Consider the following 15,915-nt stretch of genomic DNA (forward strand, 5'->3'; position numbering starts at 1 on the left):
CGCGCCGCGCGGCGGCTAGAGACACAAAGGCGGCGGCGGCGGAGATGCAGCTGAGCCGAGCTGAGCCGGCGCCGCCCGCGGACACGGCCAGGTGAGCGGGGCTCGGGCTCGTCCCTCCCCGCAGCGCCGGCCCCGGCGGAGCGGGAGTGCGGGGCAGGGGCAAGCGGAGCCGGCCGTGCGGTAGCCCGCACCCCGGGGTGGTGCAGTCATAAATCCAGCCCAGCGCCCAGCAGGACGCAGCAGGAGCCCCGTGCCTGGGGAAAGGGCCCCTTGGCCTGCTGGCCGGGCTGGGTTGTGGGGGCGCAAGGCGGGTTTGGGGACCCGCAGGTCTCAGAGGCTGCTCTGCCCAACGCTGCCTGGTGCTGTCTGTGCTGAGCTGCCAGCGCTGAGGAATAACGGTCCTCTGAGCGCCCTGGTTTGGTCGCTCCCAAACTGCACTGCGTCCCCCCCTCTGTCTCCCCAACTTGAGAAGTGAATAAAAACCGTCTCGGCCATCAGAGGATTTCGGACCTGCCCCAGGGGGCAGAAGTGGATCTAGCCGGAGCGCGAGCGCGGTGTCGCAGGCTGGCGGGGAGCAGGGCTCTTCGCAGAGGGAAGAGGCTGTGATTGTAGCCTGGCTCAGGTGCCCAAAGCGCACTTCTTACAGCTTTCTTCGTAATGAGCGGCAGAGGCAGAGAGGAAGAAGAGCGAGGGGAGAAGGCAGTGCTTTCTCCAGCATCAGATCTGAAAGCGGTGAGGTAGGAACAACCTGAAAGACTTGTGTCCCTGCGCTGCCTTAATACTGTCACAGAGGAATGGGCCTCTGAGCACAGGGCAAAGGGGAAAAAAAGACTTTTTCCATTTATTATATGTGTGCGCGGGGCGGTGGGGGTTATTTTATTGCACCTGGCACCAGTCAGATGGACCAAATGCCTTATGAGCTCATATGTATTGGAAAATGCCTTATTAAAAGCTCACGGTAATATTTTTCAGCATTGAAGTAACTAGTTCTTTGTGTGGGGGTTTAGAGCTGGCTCTACCATCTCTCACCTCTGCAGCAGTAATACAAGGTGGCCCATTAGTCCCTGGGCACGGGGGAGAAGCAAAGAGCACTGTTTTCTTTTCAGCATATCAAAGGGAGAGGGAGAGGATGACAACAGCAATGGCATCTGTGTCTTACTGGTCGCTGCACCTGCTGTGGCTCTTAGGAAGTAGGCAGAGCAAATGTCAGAAAGGCAAATAATAAGGAAGAAAGCCAAGCAGGGACAAGCTGGGGCGAGCTGGCTTGTCTATTAGTGACAAGAATTCAAGCTTAGCCAAGGAATCCTCCTAGCTGGTGATTATCCAGGAAAGCACAGTGGTAGGACTTGGGGTTAAGTCACATGTAAGTCATCTGCCGTGGCTGAATATTCACACACTGAAGGTGGGTTTTTTAGGTACAACTGAGGGCAGGGACAGTGCTAAGTGTTGGCACATGTGAGTGCCACTGCATTCAGTGGCAATAGCGGGGCAGCCGTGGTGAAGCAATTTGCCCTTGGTTGTGAATTCCCAGTCAAGGGAACTGGTCCTAAGAGTAACTTAGTAAAAATTGATGCTGCTTTGGAAGAGCGAGAGTAAAAGAAATTCTGGCTCCTCTAAGGGAAGAAAGATCAATGGAAAAGCAGTATACACAGATTTCCCTGTAGGGGAGGAAGTGAAAGGAGAGAAATTTCATGGAGGATTTAAGTCCTAATACAACTAGAAAACAGAAAGAACAAAATATTTTTATTGCATAGCATAGTGGTTTTCAACCTTTTTTCGTTTGTGGTTCCCTACAAAAATTTGAATGGAGGTGTGGTCCTTTTGAATTGTAAGTGTGGGTATTCATTTATTTTTGTTTGATCATAGTCATGTTTTGCAGACCCCTTAAACATAGTCTGTGGACCCCCAGGGGTCTGCAGACCACAGGTTGAAAAACACTGCACTGATAGAACATAATCCTAGGCATGAAAGATGAAGGAACAGACAAGAAGCAATAATAATGCTCCAACAGCTTGAAATAGAGGGGTTAATTTTTAACCAGGATAACATGAAAGAACTATTCATTGTTCCTTGTGAAGGGCAGGTAGGGATTGATCTGTGGTATACTTGGAGCTCCTCTGCATGAGTGAGACTCGGACCCCATTGACTAGTTGGGTATCTACACTGCAATGTAATTATGCTGTTAGAGCTGAGAAAATGGTATCTTTAAGGGAAATATCTGAGAGTCAAAGTGACCTGCCCAGTGTTAACATAGCAGTCATTGAAGATGAAATGTTAAATAGCTCATCTGGTCAGAAACCATATGCTAAAACGCAAGTTATTTGCTGACCTGCTGTTCTTTCTTGTTTCACCCTAGAGTTTCAACTGACTTGTGACCGTTGGGCATTCATTTAAAGTGTCTTTTCTTTCATTTTGGATCTTTTCCATTGCTGCATTTACATGCCTTACACTGGAGGCTCCCAAATGGGTCTGTAGATGCCTGGGTGGACCAGACATTGCCCTGGGTCACAATCATCCTTCTAGTGTTTTCAGTTACAAGTTTGAGGAGGATGCACAGTGATCCATGAGACGAGTCTGAGGGTTGGCCATGGGCATTTAGTCAAAAAAAGAGGATGGGAACTGCTGTGGTGGAACAGAATTCTGCACATCCTGCCTGGAGATGGAGTGAATGTGCAGGCATTCGCATAACTGCTGAGACAGGATGTGGACGAGCACTTCACCACTTGGATGTGACACTTCATTGGGTGTCTTTCGAACCAGCACCTGTCTCTTCTACAGGCACTTACTTTGCAATGCGCGTCTTCTCCTGACAAAGACCATACTTTAGCTAAGGTGCTGTTATCAAAGGTGAACACTTACTAAATTGGCAGCTTGTACCTGAGTGCTTTTGCCTGCTTTTATTACCCTGACAATGAAAGCAGTCTTTCAAGACCTATATAGGATATGAGATAGAGCCTGACACTGTGCCTTGTTTTTCACATTCTCAGAGTCTGCTTGGTTCATGATCTTCCTAGCAAGGGTGGCTGTGTAGATGATATTCTTCTGGTCTAAGCTAACCAAATTTGTGCCTGCCTTTGTACCTCAGCTGAAACCTGTACAATATTTGGGGGCATGATTATTGGAAAAAAATTACCCAAATTAAAACCAAAACAGTCTTGGTACAGCATTGTTTATATACACCAGCAGGTCATTTATACAGTTCCCAGGGCACGTAGAATAGGCAAAGAAGAACATGTTCTTACTTCAAAACAGTACAGTGTTATCAAAGCTAAAGCCAATTTGCTTTCTTATGCCTAAGTGTAAAAAGTGAGGTTGGGTTTTAAGTCCCTGCCCATCCATCTAAATGTAAATGATGTGGTATGTGGAGATACTGAATACCCAGGCCTCCCCTTGAAATCAGTGGAAGTACAGGTGCATAATGGTTGGATGGAGAAGTTTAGGTATAGGTTCCCAAATGAAAAACCTTTGCCTTTAGTCATCTGTATGGAGGAAGCCAGTACCTTGGTAGGACTGGGCTATTAGTGGCACATGAGGTGTAAAATACAGATAATCCATATCCAGAATATCTGAGTCGACAAAAGACAAACTACACAGGATGTATTGGAAAAGCTGGAGGAGTGAATGCCTAGGAATTTTTAAGAAATATTTTATTGTTGATTCAAAACTTGTGTGCCCTGGGGAAGAAACAAGCTTTTAGTAGGTTTTGAATGAAGAGAAAGTGGTAGGTTGGCAGACCAGTGCAGGCTGGGCATTCTGGGGATTTGGAGGTGAAAAATGCACATCCACACGGAGGTTTGTGTGAGCCTGCAAAGCTTTTGTCTTTTTTTCTTACTTGACATGTAGATAGTGAAATGACAATTTTTTAATCTTGTCAGGGCCAGTAGATTTGCAGCATGGCAGGCTTGGACTCTCAACACCAGCCCCTCTCATGATTTCCTGGAGAAGCAGTTTTCAGGCAGGGATAACTTTTGCCCCTTTCCCTAAAATTGATGCATTTAAAGTCAACCCAGAAAGTTCATTGTGTGTTAGACCCAGGACTACACAGATGCCACACTTCCAGTAGTGACATAGCAGCAGCATGCAAAGGAGCACTGGTAAAGAGGCTGTGCCACAGAACACGTGGTGATGCAGAAGAGAAAAGGGATGCAACTGTCCTTCTCCAGCAGCTGAGCACTAAGCAGTGCACAATTTCAATTTTTCCTTTTCTCTTACCCGGCTGGAAAGGTTTGCAGTGCACGTTGTGGGAGATCTTTAAAACAAATCCTCAAACCCTGGCAGATCCCAAGGTCTGTTGGTTTCTGGAAGTAGCCAGGGTTTGCATTTATGATGGTTGCTGGCAGATACTGCCACTGTCCAACTGGTCACGGCCAGAAGGAAGATGCTTATTAGTTTTAAGCAAGTAAGTTTGTCTGGAGACTTGACTCGCATTCTTAAAGCCAACACAGTGACTTTCCCCCTGGTAGATGCTGCTGCACCGTTAACTACTGATGCTGACATGCTATCAATGTCAGAGGCCTATGTAATCACTAGTGTGTAATATCAGCTCAGGATGAAAGGCTACAACACAGCCAAAAAGAATCCCAGGTTCCTATAACAGAGCTCGAATCCTGACATTTCTGACTGGGAGATGGTTTTCTTATAATTCATTAAAAAGCTGTATCACAGGCCTTGACTTAGCTTTGATGCTTTCCCATTTGGGTAGGTGCACTATGGTTTGTGCAGAGTATGGAGCTAAGGTAGTGAAGAGAGAGAAAGGATAGGTGCTACTATGCTTTGGGGTAGGAATAAGTTTTTTTTGCCACTTTTGTCAATTGGAGTAATGAACTTGCACATGCAAATTGCCATGTTGTATCAGTCCACCTAGCCTAGAATCTGGTTGCCACTTGCCATCACCAGCTATTCAGAGGGACATGGAAGAGACTGGGCAATAAGCAGATGTGGGATAATACCCTCTACCAAAAGTCTCATTCAGAACCCTTATAGGTAGAGATTGGTTTAAACCCTGAAACTGGGAGGTTTTCTGTCCCTTCTAATCAGTTTATTAGCATTTGCTATGAGAGCCATGGCTGTTCTGGTTGTCCGTAAGAACTACCAGTCCATCTTTGCTCTCCAGTCTGCCCTGCCATTCGTAGATGGTGAATGCAACTTCATTCCTCTGGTTTCTCTGGTAGTGTTTCACTGCAGAGGATGTTCTCTGTCCTTGACATATCCCACTTGTCAAATCTAAGCTGACTGGCAGCCAGCCCTCTAGCATTTCCTGAATGAGTTTCAAGATCTAGTTGGAGTTTTTTAACCATTTATAACCTTTACTGTTTTATTCCTGATGCAAGGCTGTCCTGTTTACAAATGTGATAGGTTATCTTCAGTTCATGTAAGTCATATCCTTGAATCACAAATTTGGCAAAACGCATTTCTATAAAGCACCATAGGAGCTGACAAGCTACTTCAGAAGAGAAGAAATACTCCGTAATTTAGTGCTGGTGATTATTTGCTCAGCTGACTCCTGCCACTCAAAATTGTATTACCTGAGTCTTCCTGAAAGTCATTGGCAAATCAGGTGAGAAAACACCTGTGTTTCACACCGATTTTTAGCATAAGAGGGGCAGACTGGAATTATTGCCAAATGATCAGACACGTCAACTTTTCAGCAACTTCCTACAGGTTCATAAAACATTTTTTGAAAGCCCATCAGGGAGTGTGCTATGATTTCCTAACAGCAAGTTTCTCTTTCCTGGGTAGCTTGTGTTACTACTTCTGGAGTAGTGTGTGCAACTTTTTCTCATGTTGGTGGCAACTCGCCTTCAGAAGTACCATGGATTCCTTGACATCCGTGGGACTCCTTCAATGAAATCCTGGCTTATTTAAGTCCCATTGATGAGACTTAACAAGGCCAGAGTTTCACCCATTGCGTTTGTAAATATAAGGGTGATGATGCAACTGAACCCTAAATTGGGGCTTGCTAGTCAGATTGGTTGCATGATTGAATGGATGTCCTGGATTCAATCTGCAGGTGACTTACTCTCTCTTCTGTTTACTGTTGTGTGTTGCAGTCGAACTGGAATACGGTTTTCAGGCTAAACGACAAAAATTAGTGCATGTCAGCCATGGAGACCAACCAGGAATCCTCTATCTTCTTGGTGAAGATACTGGAAGAACTGGACACCAAACAAAATACTGTTTCCTATCAGGATCTTTGCAAGTCACTGTGTGCAAGGTTTGATTTATCTCAGTTGGCCAAGCTCAGAAGCGTACTGTTTTACACTGCTTGCCTGGATCCTAATTTCCCAGCTACTCTGTTCAAAGACAAAATGAGATGCACTGTAAACAATCAGCAATCAAAGAAAATCATGGTCGCGGCAGATATAGTAACAATATTCAACCTCATACAAATGAATGGGGGCATGGCCAAGGAAAAGCTCCCTGTTGCAAGACAGAAAGTGAGAAAGAAAGAATCATTTGAGTCTTGCAGATCAGACACGGAAATATGCAATATGGTGGATTGCGTGCCTAACTGCGAGGTGAACGACCGAGAGTTCAACAGGGGCTTTTCAGGGAGGAGATCTTCAAAATGCAGGAAGGTGGATTGCAAAGACTGTCAACAGTTCATCCCCTCATCAGAACCTAACTTTTTACTTGGGGTGAACAAGGAAATGAAAGGTCGAGCAGCCTCACTGGATAGGCTGCAAGCACTAGCGTCTTACTCCATCGCCAACTCCCCGCCCTGTGAAATGCAGAGCACGTACTTTCCAATGAACATTGAGAACGAGTCGATCTCTGACCAGGACTCCTTGCCAATCAACACAGGCATAAAAGAGACTTTCATATCGAATGATGAATCATTTGTGATGCAGTCATGTGTACAGAAAAGAAACATATTCAAAGAAGACTTTCATAATCTGATAACGATATCTCCCAGTTTAATACCACCCAATAAAAAGCCAGAAGATGGACATGGAGAGCCTCAGAACAGGAAAGAAACCTGCAAACAGGCTTTCTTCAACCACAGTTTTGAAATGCCATACAGCAGCCAGTACTTGAATCCAGTTTATTCTCCAATACCAGACAAAAGACGAGTAAAGCATGAAAGCTTAGATGATCTCCAGGCATCTACCTATTTTGGCCCAACTACCGTGCTTGGGCCTCCAGACACGAAAAAATGGACTGGAAAGCAGAATAAACAAACTGCTTGGCCAGCAAAAAGCTGGAGCTTAAACACTGAAGAGGTGCCCGATTTTGAAAGATCTTTTTTCAATAGGAAGCAGACAGAAGAGAAGGTGCGATATCAGAGTCCAAATAGCCAGTCTCCAAACTTTCCCACAGCAGACAGGCACCAGACCTACATAAATCCCAAAGACCAGTCACCGATGATGCAGTCTGCCTATGCCATGAAATCCAATGGACACAAACCCAAGGAAATCCCCTCCATTCTTGACGTGGAAAAGCACGAGCCGGTCAAAAAGTTTAAGGATAAGAGCATTAACTGTACTTCTGTTCAGCTGTTAAGCATCGACAAAACCACCAGCGTTGGGACGCAAACGGAGCAGCAAGTGTTGGAACACAAAAAATGCAAGGATTTGTGTGCTCTGAGCCAAACCAAATACGTAGAGAGGCACTCTTTAAAGCAATCGGATGATGACTCGGAGATCGTAAGTGATGACATCAGTGACATTTTTAGGTTTTTGGATGATATGAGTATCTGTGGATCTACTGGAGTTATGCAGTCATCCTGCTATAACAGCACTGGATCACTGTCTCAGGTACATAAATCTGACTGTGAAAGCTCTCCGGAGCACAATTTAAATAAAATCACCGGGGGGAATTCCAGTAACAAGCTGGATAAAGTTGTCCGATCGGATATCAACAGCACAGATGATGAACTTAAAACCAGCGTCTGCAAGTTAGTGCTGAGGATTGGGGAAATAGAAAAGAAGCTAGAATCGTTGTCAGGTGTCAGGGAAGAAATCTCCCAAGTCCTGGGAAAACTGAACAAGCTGGATCAAAAAATTCAGCAGCCGGAGAAAGTCAGCGTACAAATAGACCTCAATTCCTTGACAAGTGAGGTACAGTCAGATGAGAGCACCTCTCCTCAGATATTTCAATGTCATAATGCTTCTCATGGGGCCAAGCTAGAGAACAACCCAGAATGGTGCTGTTCGGATGCCAGTGGGAGTAACAGTGAAAGTCTTCGGGTGAAAGCCTTAAAAAAAAGTTTATTTACAAGGCGGTCCTCAAGGTCCCTGACTGAGGAGAACAGCGCTACCGAATCCAAAATAGCGAGCATTTCAAACTCTCCCCGCGACTGGAGAGCTGTCACTTATTCCAATCAGGTTGGCATCACAGAAGAGGAGATGAAAGAACGAGGTGGAGGAGACAATAAGGACTGGCACCGGAAGTCCAAAGAGGTAATTCAATTTAAACTTGCATAATAAGCACTTAAAAAAAAAGCCAACCTAAACATGAATGTCTTCTGTGATCTTTCCAAGCTTCCAGGCATGACAATGCCCTGCCTATTGTATTATGCTGGACTTTTGAATTATCATAATTGAGTGGTTTTGTACCTGTACATTCTTCCTTGGTAACTGCACCATCCAAAATGGTCAAGCTGGTCCTGAAAGCAGTAGGCTCTTTAGAAAGGGAGCACTGTTTGAATGGTACCTTCAGGAGGGCATGTCATTCATGTGCTGCTCAATGGCAGCAGAACACTAGAGAGGATAATTCAATTAGTGAAGTTCATATGAAGGGAATCATTTATAATCTGAAATACTCTAATGTTCATTTTTAAAGTGACATATTAAGAATGCAGTTTGGCATCTTTTATCTGGAAACTCTGTGTCTAGTTAAAAGATAACAAAAAAGAATGGGTGACTGTGAATTTCCCAAAGAGAGAAGCCCCTCGTGTGCACTGGGACACAAGCAATAGCTACGCTTTCTTTTTCCTGAGACTTACATGCCCATTTCTTTGTCTTGTAAGAAGTAAGTTAAGCTCCCCATTGCTCAGATTACAACATAGTTGTGTCCTTCTTTTGGTGACACAACTTTAAGTCCTTTCCTCCCTACTACTAACAGGGCCATGTTAGTAATTGAATGGAGTCTGAAATTGTATCGCCAGCTCAGCTGCCATTTGGCTGGACCATGATTACTGGTCAGTTTACATTGTGGGCATCCTTTGGGTGCAGTGGGCATTGTGTAGGCTTTTTGGCTTAATAAGACTGCTGAGTCCTGCTAATTTTTTTCCGAAGTCAGGCATATATGGCATAGTGTGTGTAACAGGATTAGAGGAAGTTGGTACAGAAGATCTGCTGGGGCTGCTTGGGGAAGGGTGGGTTAGAGGTTTGGGGGGGAATGTATACCCTGATGGAAAAGAAACCATGGAAGGTTGTGAAATGTGATGGAGGGAGGGACCCCCAGTAATATCAAACATCGCAATTGTATAGGTTTATCCCAACTAGAACGAACTTCTGCATCATTAACAGTTCCCTCATCACTAAACAAAATGGGACCAAAGGAGCATCACTCCCACTGGAATGGCAGTATGGCATTTGGGTAATACTGCTGTGGTTGCCCCTAATTCGAACCCACCCCAGTTCTGGAAGCAGACTTCTTGCAGTATGGGGGAGTCTGAACACTGCTTTATTTGTGGCTGCCTAAAGTTTCTAAGCTACCTTGTCTCTTCTCTGCATCTGAAGCATCCTGGAGAGACTTATTTAACCTCTAAACAGTGCAAGGGCCAGTTTTCTTGAGCTGTTGCCTTTATAACATTGTGGCTGTTAACGTGGAGTTGCTGCAAGACGGATGTCTGGCAAGTGACGCTTACACCTGTTTGTGAGGGTCAGAGTGGAGACAAGGGCCAGCTGAAAACCTGGCTCTGACTTGCTGTTTTGGTGTCATGTCATAGGCAGTCTCCTGCCGCAGGCATAAAGAGAAGCTCTGCTCCCTCATGCTTTGTGCCCTCATAGTCCTCTCTTTTGTTTTTCTCCCTCTCTCTGTCTCTTGGAAATTTGTTTGACCCTGGTTGCAGGCAGACAGGCAGTATGAAATCCCACAGCCGCATAGAGGCTCTAAGCAACCAAAAGATGCTTTCTTGATTGAACAAGTCTTTAGTCCTCACCCATACCCTGCATCACTCAAGTCCCACATGAAAAGCAACCCACTCTACACAGACATGAGGTTGACAGAACTGGCTGAAGTGAAACGTGCCCAGCCATCATGGACCATAGAAGAATACACAAGGAACTCGGGTGATAAAGGGAAACTTGCTGCTTTGGATCTACAGGTGAGCTCTGCTTGTTTCATTTTAGTGGCGAGGCATAAGGGGTTCTTACCAGGATATTTAGCAGGAAATTTGGGGAGGTAGGGAATGGGGTCCTGAGGCCTTCATCTTGGTGATTCGGATCCATCCCAGGTCCAAGGTGAAGAACAACTCTTATCTGATCATGGTTCTCTGGTTATTAACAATGTGGGTGCTCTCAGTTCATTTAGGAAAACCACCCCCGCAGTTTGCTCATTGTCAGTTGCCTCAAAAGAGGGACGAGGAATATGTAGGCAGAGGGACGGACGTGTGTTGGTGAGGTGTCATAGGGCAGCGAATGTGAACCCCGGTACTTCTGTTGTATTCTTCCAAAGCAAAGAGACCTTGAGCATCCAGGCCAGTCCTTGTCACAAGCACCAAAATCACTCAAATCTATACAGGACTGGAAGCAAGGATTCTTTCACTGAGTGTTGCTGCTGCTGCTGCTGCTGCTGCAGTGATTATGAAAGCTCCTGACACATGAAGACCTGCTTCTAAATTCTTGTTAGGAAGTTACCAGCAGGACTTACTTACATGCAACAAACAGAGCAGAGAAAATTGCTAAAAGACAGGGGTCCACCTGCCAAATGCTGGAATGTTCGAAGTCCAAGCTGTGCCAATCCCAAATTTGGCAATAGGTCTCTAGTGTTTTAACAGGGCAAACAGTCACAGAACTGAGTACGTGCACATTTAAGAATGTTCTGAATCCAGATCCATATTTTAACCCCTAGTCTCTTTAAACATGGGATAGAATGGCTCTTTGCTGAGAAAATATTTGACCCTCTAATTTAAAAGAGGAATTTATACAGTGCCATAAAACCCGTGCAAAGGTACATCAAGCACCGGCTGTAACATCTGGTCATACAACACAGTGAAATAAAATCTGTGCTCCCCTTCTGTGGTGAAGAGCCAGGTATATATTAGACCCAGTTAGGGCTTATCTGTTGATATGGTGCAGTGCCTGGGGAAGGCTGTCTGGGAAATGATTCCCAGGATCTTACACAATAGGGCACAGAGGATACAGAATCACAAAAATGCCTGCACCACTTCTGCTCTGGTCTTGTAGAGAGGCACTCTTGAACTTACCCCAGCTACCCGGGCCTGTTTGCACATGCCAGACCTGGGAACACAGCGGTGCAGCTGCTGCAGGGGTGTGCCTTGTAGCCATTTTCTACTTGCCTTGGAGCCAGTCATCATGAGAGCAGCTGTGGGAGATAACCTCCAAGTCACTCCATTGCCTCATTTCCAGGTTTGGTGAAGAGGAGAGAGAGTTCATGGAGTGCCATGCTCCAGCGCAGAAGCCATCTAGGCAAACCCCAACAGGTACATGGTGCAGCCAGGCCATAATAAGCTAGGGTATACATTTACTACCCTGCATGAGCTCTCCACTTGGACACTCCAAGAGTATTTCTAAGCTGCTCGCTCCAATGCAGTGTGGATTTGCAAGAGTTAGTTCTAGATCAGCTAGCTCGGGTGTTGGAAGTAATCAAGATACCCTGAAAAACAAGGGAAATTAGTCAACACAGAGCTCCATGTTGCTTCTTCCAGTACCCTGGCTAGGTCAGTTGGAACTAGCTTTGGGGTTTGTTTCCTTCACCAGGGCGCACAGTGTGCACATACGCTTTGAGTGCCCACATGGGGAATGACTGTGGAGGAACTAATGCATGGTAGATTCACACCCTAGTTTGTGGGGGGCTAATTCCACCGTAGATGAGCCCTATTTCTCCACTGTTTATGCTGTGCTTAAATGCAGAGGAGAATGATGACCAGGGCGAGCTGGTTATGCTTTTCTCGATCCTCAGTTGCTGCCATGGAATTTCAGACAGAAGGGCACTTGCAGCATTGCCACCACTGGGTTATGGTGGCATAACTGACTTTCCACTATAGCAGAAACAGGCGTAATGTAATCTCACTGCTATCCATGGGATTCGCTTGACAGGGCCTCTTCTCCTACTGGGCTTGGGGGTAGAAAGGAGCTGGAGGTAGAAGAAGGGAAAATTCCCTTATGAAAGAAGAGCTCTCCAAAGCTCTCTCTAGTCACTTTACAGTTGCTTTGCACCATGTGAGCCGTGTGAAGTGGCCTTAATATACCAGAAAAAACAATTTCTGGCTTCTTCCTGTGGACATGAATTCCTTGTATTTCTGAGATGCTGTTAATCAAATTGTAATACTTTGCACCTTTTCCTCCAAAGAACTGGCAGGTTGCTACATCTAGTCTTCAACGCCCATGTCTAGACAGAATAATGAAGCAGACTTTAGAAAATAGACACATAGCAATGCCTGTTTTTTTCCTAATGATTAAGTTTATTAAAACTGAATGTAAATACATTATGCTTTAATGAATATTCTCATGTCTGGCAGTGAAATGGAAAAGTTGCTGATTAACACTAATGGGCCTTTTTACTAATGCATCTTCTTCCTGAGGTAGTTAAAAGGTCAACACCAAGGATGATGGGTCCCAAATTACAGTTGTCTTGAAAGTACAGCATGGTCTTTTTCCATTTAAAATAATTGGAATCTTTTTGAGGGGCAAGGATTTTTGTGGAAGATCTCTTTTATTGGACCAGCTGTGTAGTTTGGGAGAGCTGTAGACAAGCTTTTTGGGCACAAAGTGCCCTTCCCCAGGTCTGAGAGAGAAAGCTTTCATGGTGAAATCCCTCCCAGCTATGCAGTTAGTTCAATAAAAGATAGCACCCCCCAAAATCCTTGCCTCTTGCATATTTCCTGGACCACCATAGCTGCAATATCACTCTAGCGCTGCCATTGGGAACCTTATAAATCTGTTGGCCCTCTTCCATTTCCACTACTCTTTAGGTGATCTACTTACAAAGCTATAGTTGGACACATGCATATGAGCCAACAGTGTGCTTTTCTTGCAAAAAAGCTAACAGTATACTGGGTTGTATTAACAGGGCTGTTACTTGCAAATCGAGGAATGCGATTCTTCCACTCTGTTCAGCACTGGTGAGGCTTCACCTGGAGGCCTGTGTCCAGTTTTGGGCCCCACACTTCAAGAAGGATGTGGAGAGTTTTTGCGAAGAGTCAAGCACAGAATGACAAAAATGATTAAGGAGGCAAGAGTTTTGAGGAAAGGCTGAAAGAAGTAGGATTATTTAGTCTGGAGAAGAGAAGGCTGAAGGGAAGATTTGATCATGGTTTTCAAATACCTGAAAGGCAATAACATAGGGGATGCATATAGGCTTTTCTTTGTGGCCATAGGGGGCAGCCCCAAGCTCCAGCCTGACTTTCCTAACACCCCATGTTTCCATATGATGTTGGGCATACACAAGTGCCATTGTTATCTTTTCCTTTATGAGGAGGCAGCATACTTGCATATGTAAGAGTCCTACTTTAAAAAAAATGGGCTACCTTTATTTTGCAGTATCTGACCCATTCACAAGAATGAAAAAGGCAGTGCACACTTACAGCAATACGAACTAGTTGATGGTCTGATTTTAAGCTTAGTAGCATTGTAAGAAAGACCTCCATTATGTGATCATAAAACTGGAACTAAATTTTAATTGTTCATTTCTAGAGTGGCTGTAAAATCCCTGCTTCCAAAGACCAAGCTCATCTACATAAAGTAAATGTTGTCTCCAGAAGCATGTTGTCCCTGAGTAGCTACAATACCTGAATTAGCCAATTAAGGGTGTATCTAAGTTGCATTGAAGTCGGTGGGAGTCTTTCTATTGATCTCAATGGGTTTTGAATCAGATACATACTAAATACAAAGACTAATATTGTCTTAATGTTATAGCAGTGCCACAGTGACTATAACAATATCAGCCTCCAAAAGTGCTTATCCTGAAATGGTTTTTAGTTTTTGTTTTGAACAAAAATGGCCTTTTTCACAACCTATTGAATTTTTTTATTGATTTTTAAAATATATATATATTTGTTTTTTTCCTCTTTTGCTGTCTTTCCTTTTATTTCTCTCTGCTGCTGAGTGAAATAGAGTTTTTCTTCTTGCTACTCTAACTTCTTGAAATTTCCTCTACTTTGAAAAAGTTACAGGTTGGCCAAAAGAAAAAAAAAATGTAAAAATAGGAAAGGAAAAACAAGCCCAAGCTGAATCAAACTTGAGTTTAATATATTTTATTTCACTCTATAACCAGAGAGAATGCAGTAGAGAAAAGAGGGAAATGTGCTACATTGTGGATTTTTTAAAAAATTAGAATTTTTCAAAAAGTCTGCAAAAAATGTAAAAGACCAAAAATGGTTGCATTTTGAATCCTGAAAAATCAAAACAACATGACAACTTGGAAATATTTCACAATGATCTTTCTATTTTTTTAACAACTGTAGTTCTCTCACCTTTCCAGTTAGGCATACAGCATTTAGACAGAGAGAAGAAATTGAATGGCAAAGATTTGTACTAGTAGAGTAGCGTCAAACATAATGGAAATCAAACCATTAAACCAGGGGTTGTCCACCTACAGCCTGTGGGCTGGGTTCAGCCTCTGAAGAGATTGGATCTGGCCCAAAGTGCCACATAGCAGAGGGAGCTGGTGGTAGTAGGGGCATCTTTTCCACCCTGCTCCATGCATTTTTCTATCTCCACAGCCCCCCAGTCCTTCCTGCTCTGTGCTTCATGGCCCCCCACCCCCCCAGCTGCAGGCTTCATTTACCCTGCTGCTGAATTCACTGCTTCCCATCACTGGTGGCCATGGGAACTGGTGGCACACGGAGGCAAGGGTAAGCGGGGAAGTGTGGGGTGCTGCTGAAGGGCTTGGCAGCCTGTGGCAGCTGGCTGTTTGTAAAAGGTTGCGTATCCTTGGATTAAACCATCTGTGATTAGCACAGTGTATCCTGGCAGTGGAATGGGTACACTGGCCCATGGGCCAGGTAAGAGAAACAGAGCTGGTCTGTGGGCTGGATTGGGCCCACAGATTGGCCCTGTGCAGTAGGGCAATATGCAGAGCCGGTCCCTCATGGGCAGTTTATGGAGCATGTGCCCTGGACCAATGCAGCCTGTGCCCTGGACTGGTAACATGTACTGTGTGCATGACCCATGTTGGCTCCAGCGCCACATGCTGCGTGCATTACATGTTGGACTGCCCCTGCAGGGTGGCTCTGGCATGCGGGGCTGGTCTGTGGGCCCGATCCAAACCAGTTCCAGATCCAGTATGTGGGGTTGTACCTCTTGTGGGCCAGGTAATAGAGCTTTGAGGGCTTGATCTGGTCCACAGGCCATATCTCTGATGCTCCTGTCTTAAGGATGAAAGCTCCTGTGTGTGGTGGGGTGGGGCACAAAGAGGCAACCACGCTTGTGCTGATCTGACTGTGAAGAAAAGGATGTGATGCAGGGGGTACAAGTTACATATGCCTGTGGCACCATTCCCTTTCTTCCTCTACCACCAAGTATACTGACTCTGCAAGTAAGCACTTTCTAGTTGCGTACCCTTGTTACTCTGGAACATGTACCTGGCTACGAAATGCTAGTTGTGAGCATTAGGGCTGTGTGAAGCTTTGGGTGCTGATTCGATTTGGAGGAGATTCAGCCTGATTTGGCAGCCGAACTTCCAAATCTGGAGAGACCAATTAAAAGGTCCGAATCACTTCAAAGCTCTCTGAATCAATTCGGAGAGCTTTGGCAATCTGGGCAGTCCCCTCTGGCAGCAGCAGGG

The 15,915-nt window shown here is 45.0% G+C and overlaps 1 protein-coding gene across 2 annotated transcripts in view; it reads left to right on the top strand.

Annotated features, from left to right (window-relative positions):
• The first annotated feature begins 28 nt into the window (after positions 1-28).
• The window catches only part of KIAA1024 (KIAA1024 ortholog), a 26,790-nt gene continuing 10,903 nt past the window's right edge, over positions 29-15,915 (top strand). The window contains exons 1-3 of one of the 2 annotated variants that reach the window (XM_019504090.1): positions 29-91; positions 6,051-8,402; positions 10,019-10,273. In XM_019504090.1, coding sequence (XP_019359635.1) covers positions 6,096-8,402; positions 10,019-10,273 — 2,562 coding nt within the window. In that variant the 5' untranslated portion in view covers positions 29-91; positions 6,051-6,095. Of the gene's footprint in view, positions 92-352; positions 738-6,050; positions 8,403-10,018; positions 10,274-15,915 lie in introns of those variants that run through there. The other variant, XM_019504091.1, reaches the window with a different exon arrangement.

Source organism: Gavialis gangeticus, unplaced genomic scaffold (assembly GCF_001723915.1).
Source record: "Gavialis gangeticus isolate Ggan-Ray unplaced genomic scaffold, GavGan_comp1, whole genome shotgun sequence".
In the NCBI taxonomy this organism is placed as follows: domain Eukaryota; kingdom Metazoa; phylum Chordata; order Crocodylia; family Gavialidae; genus Gavialis; species Gavialis gangeticus.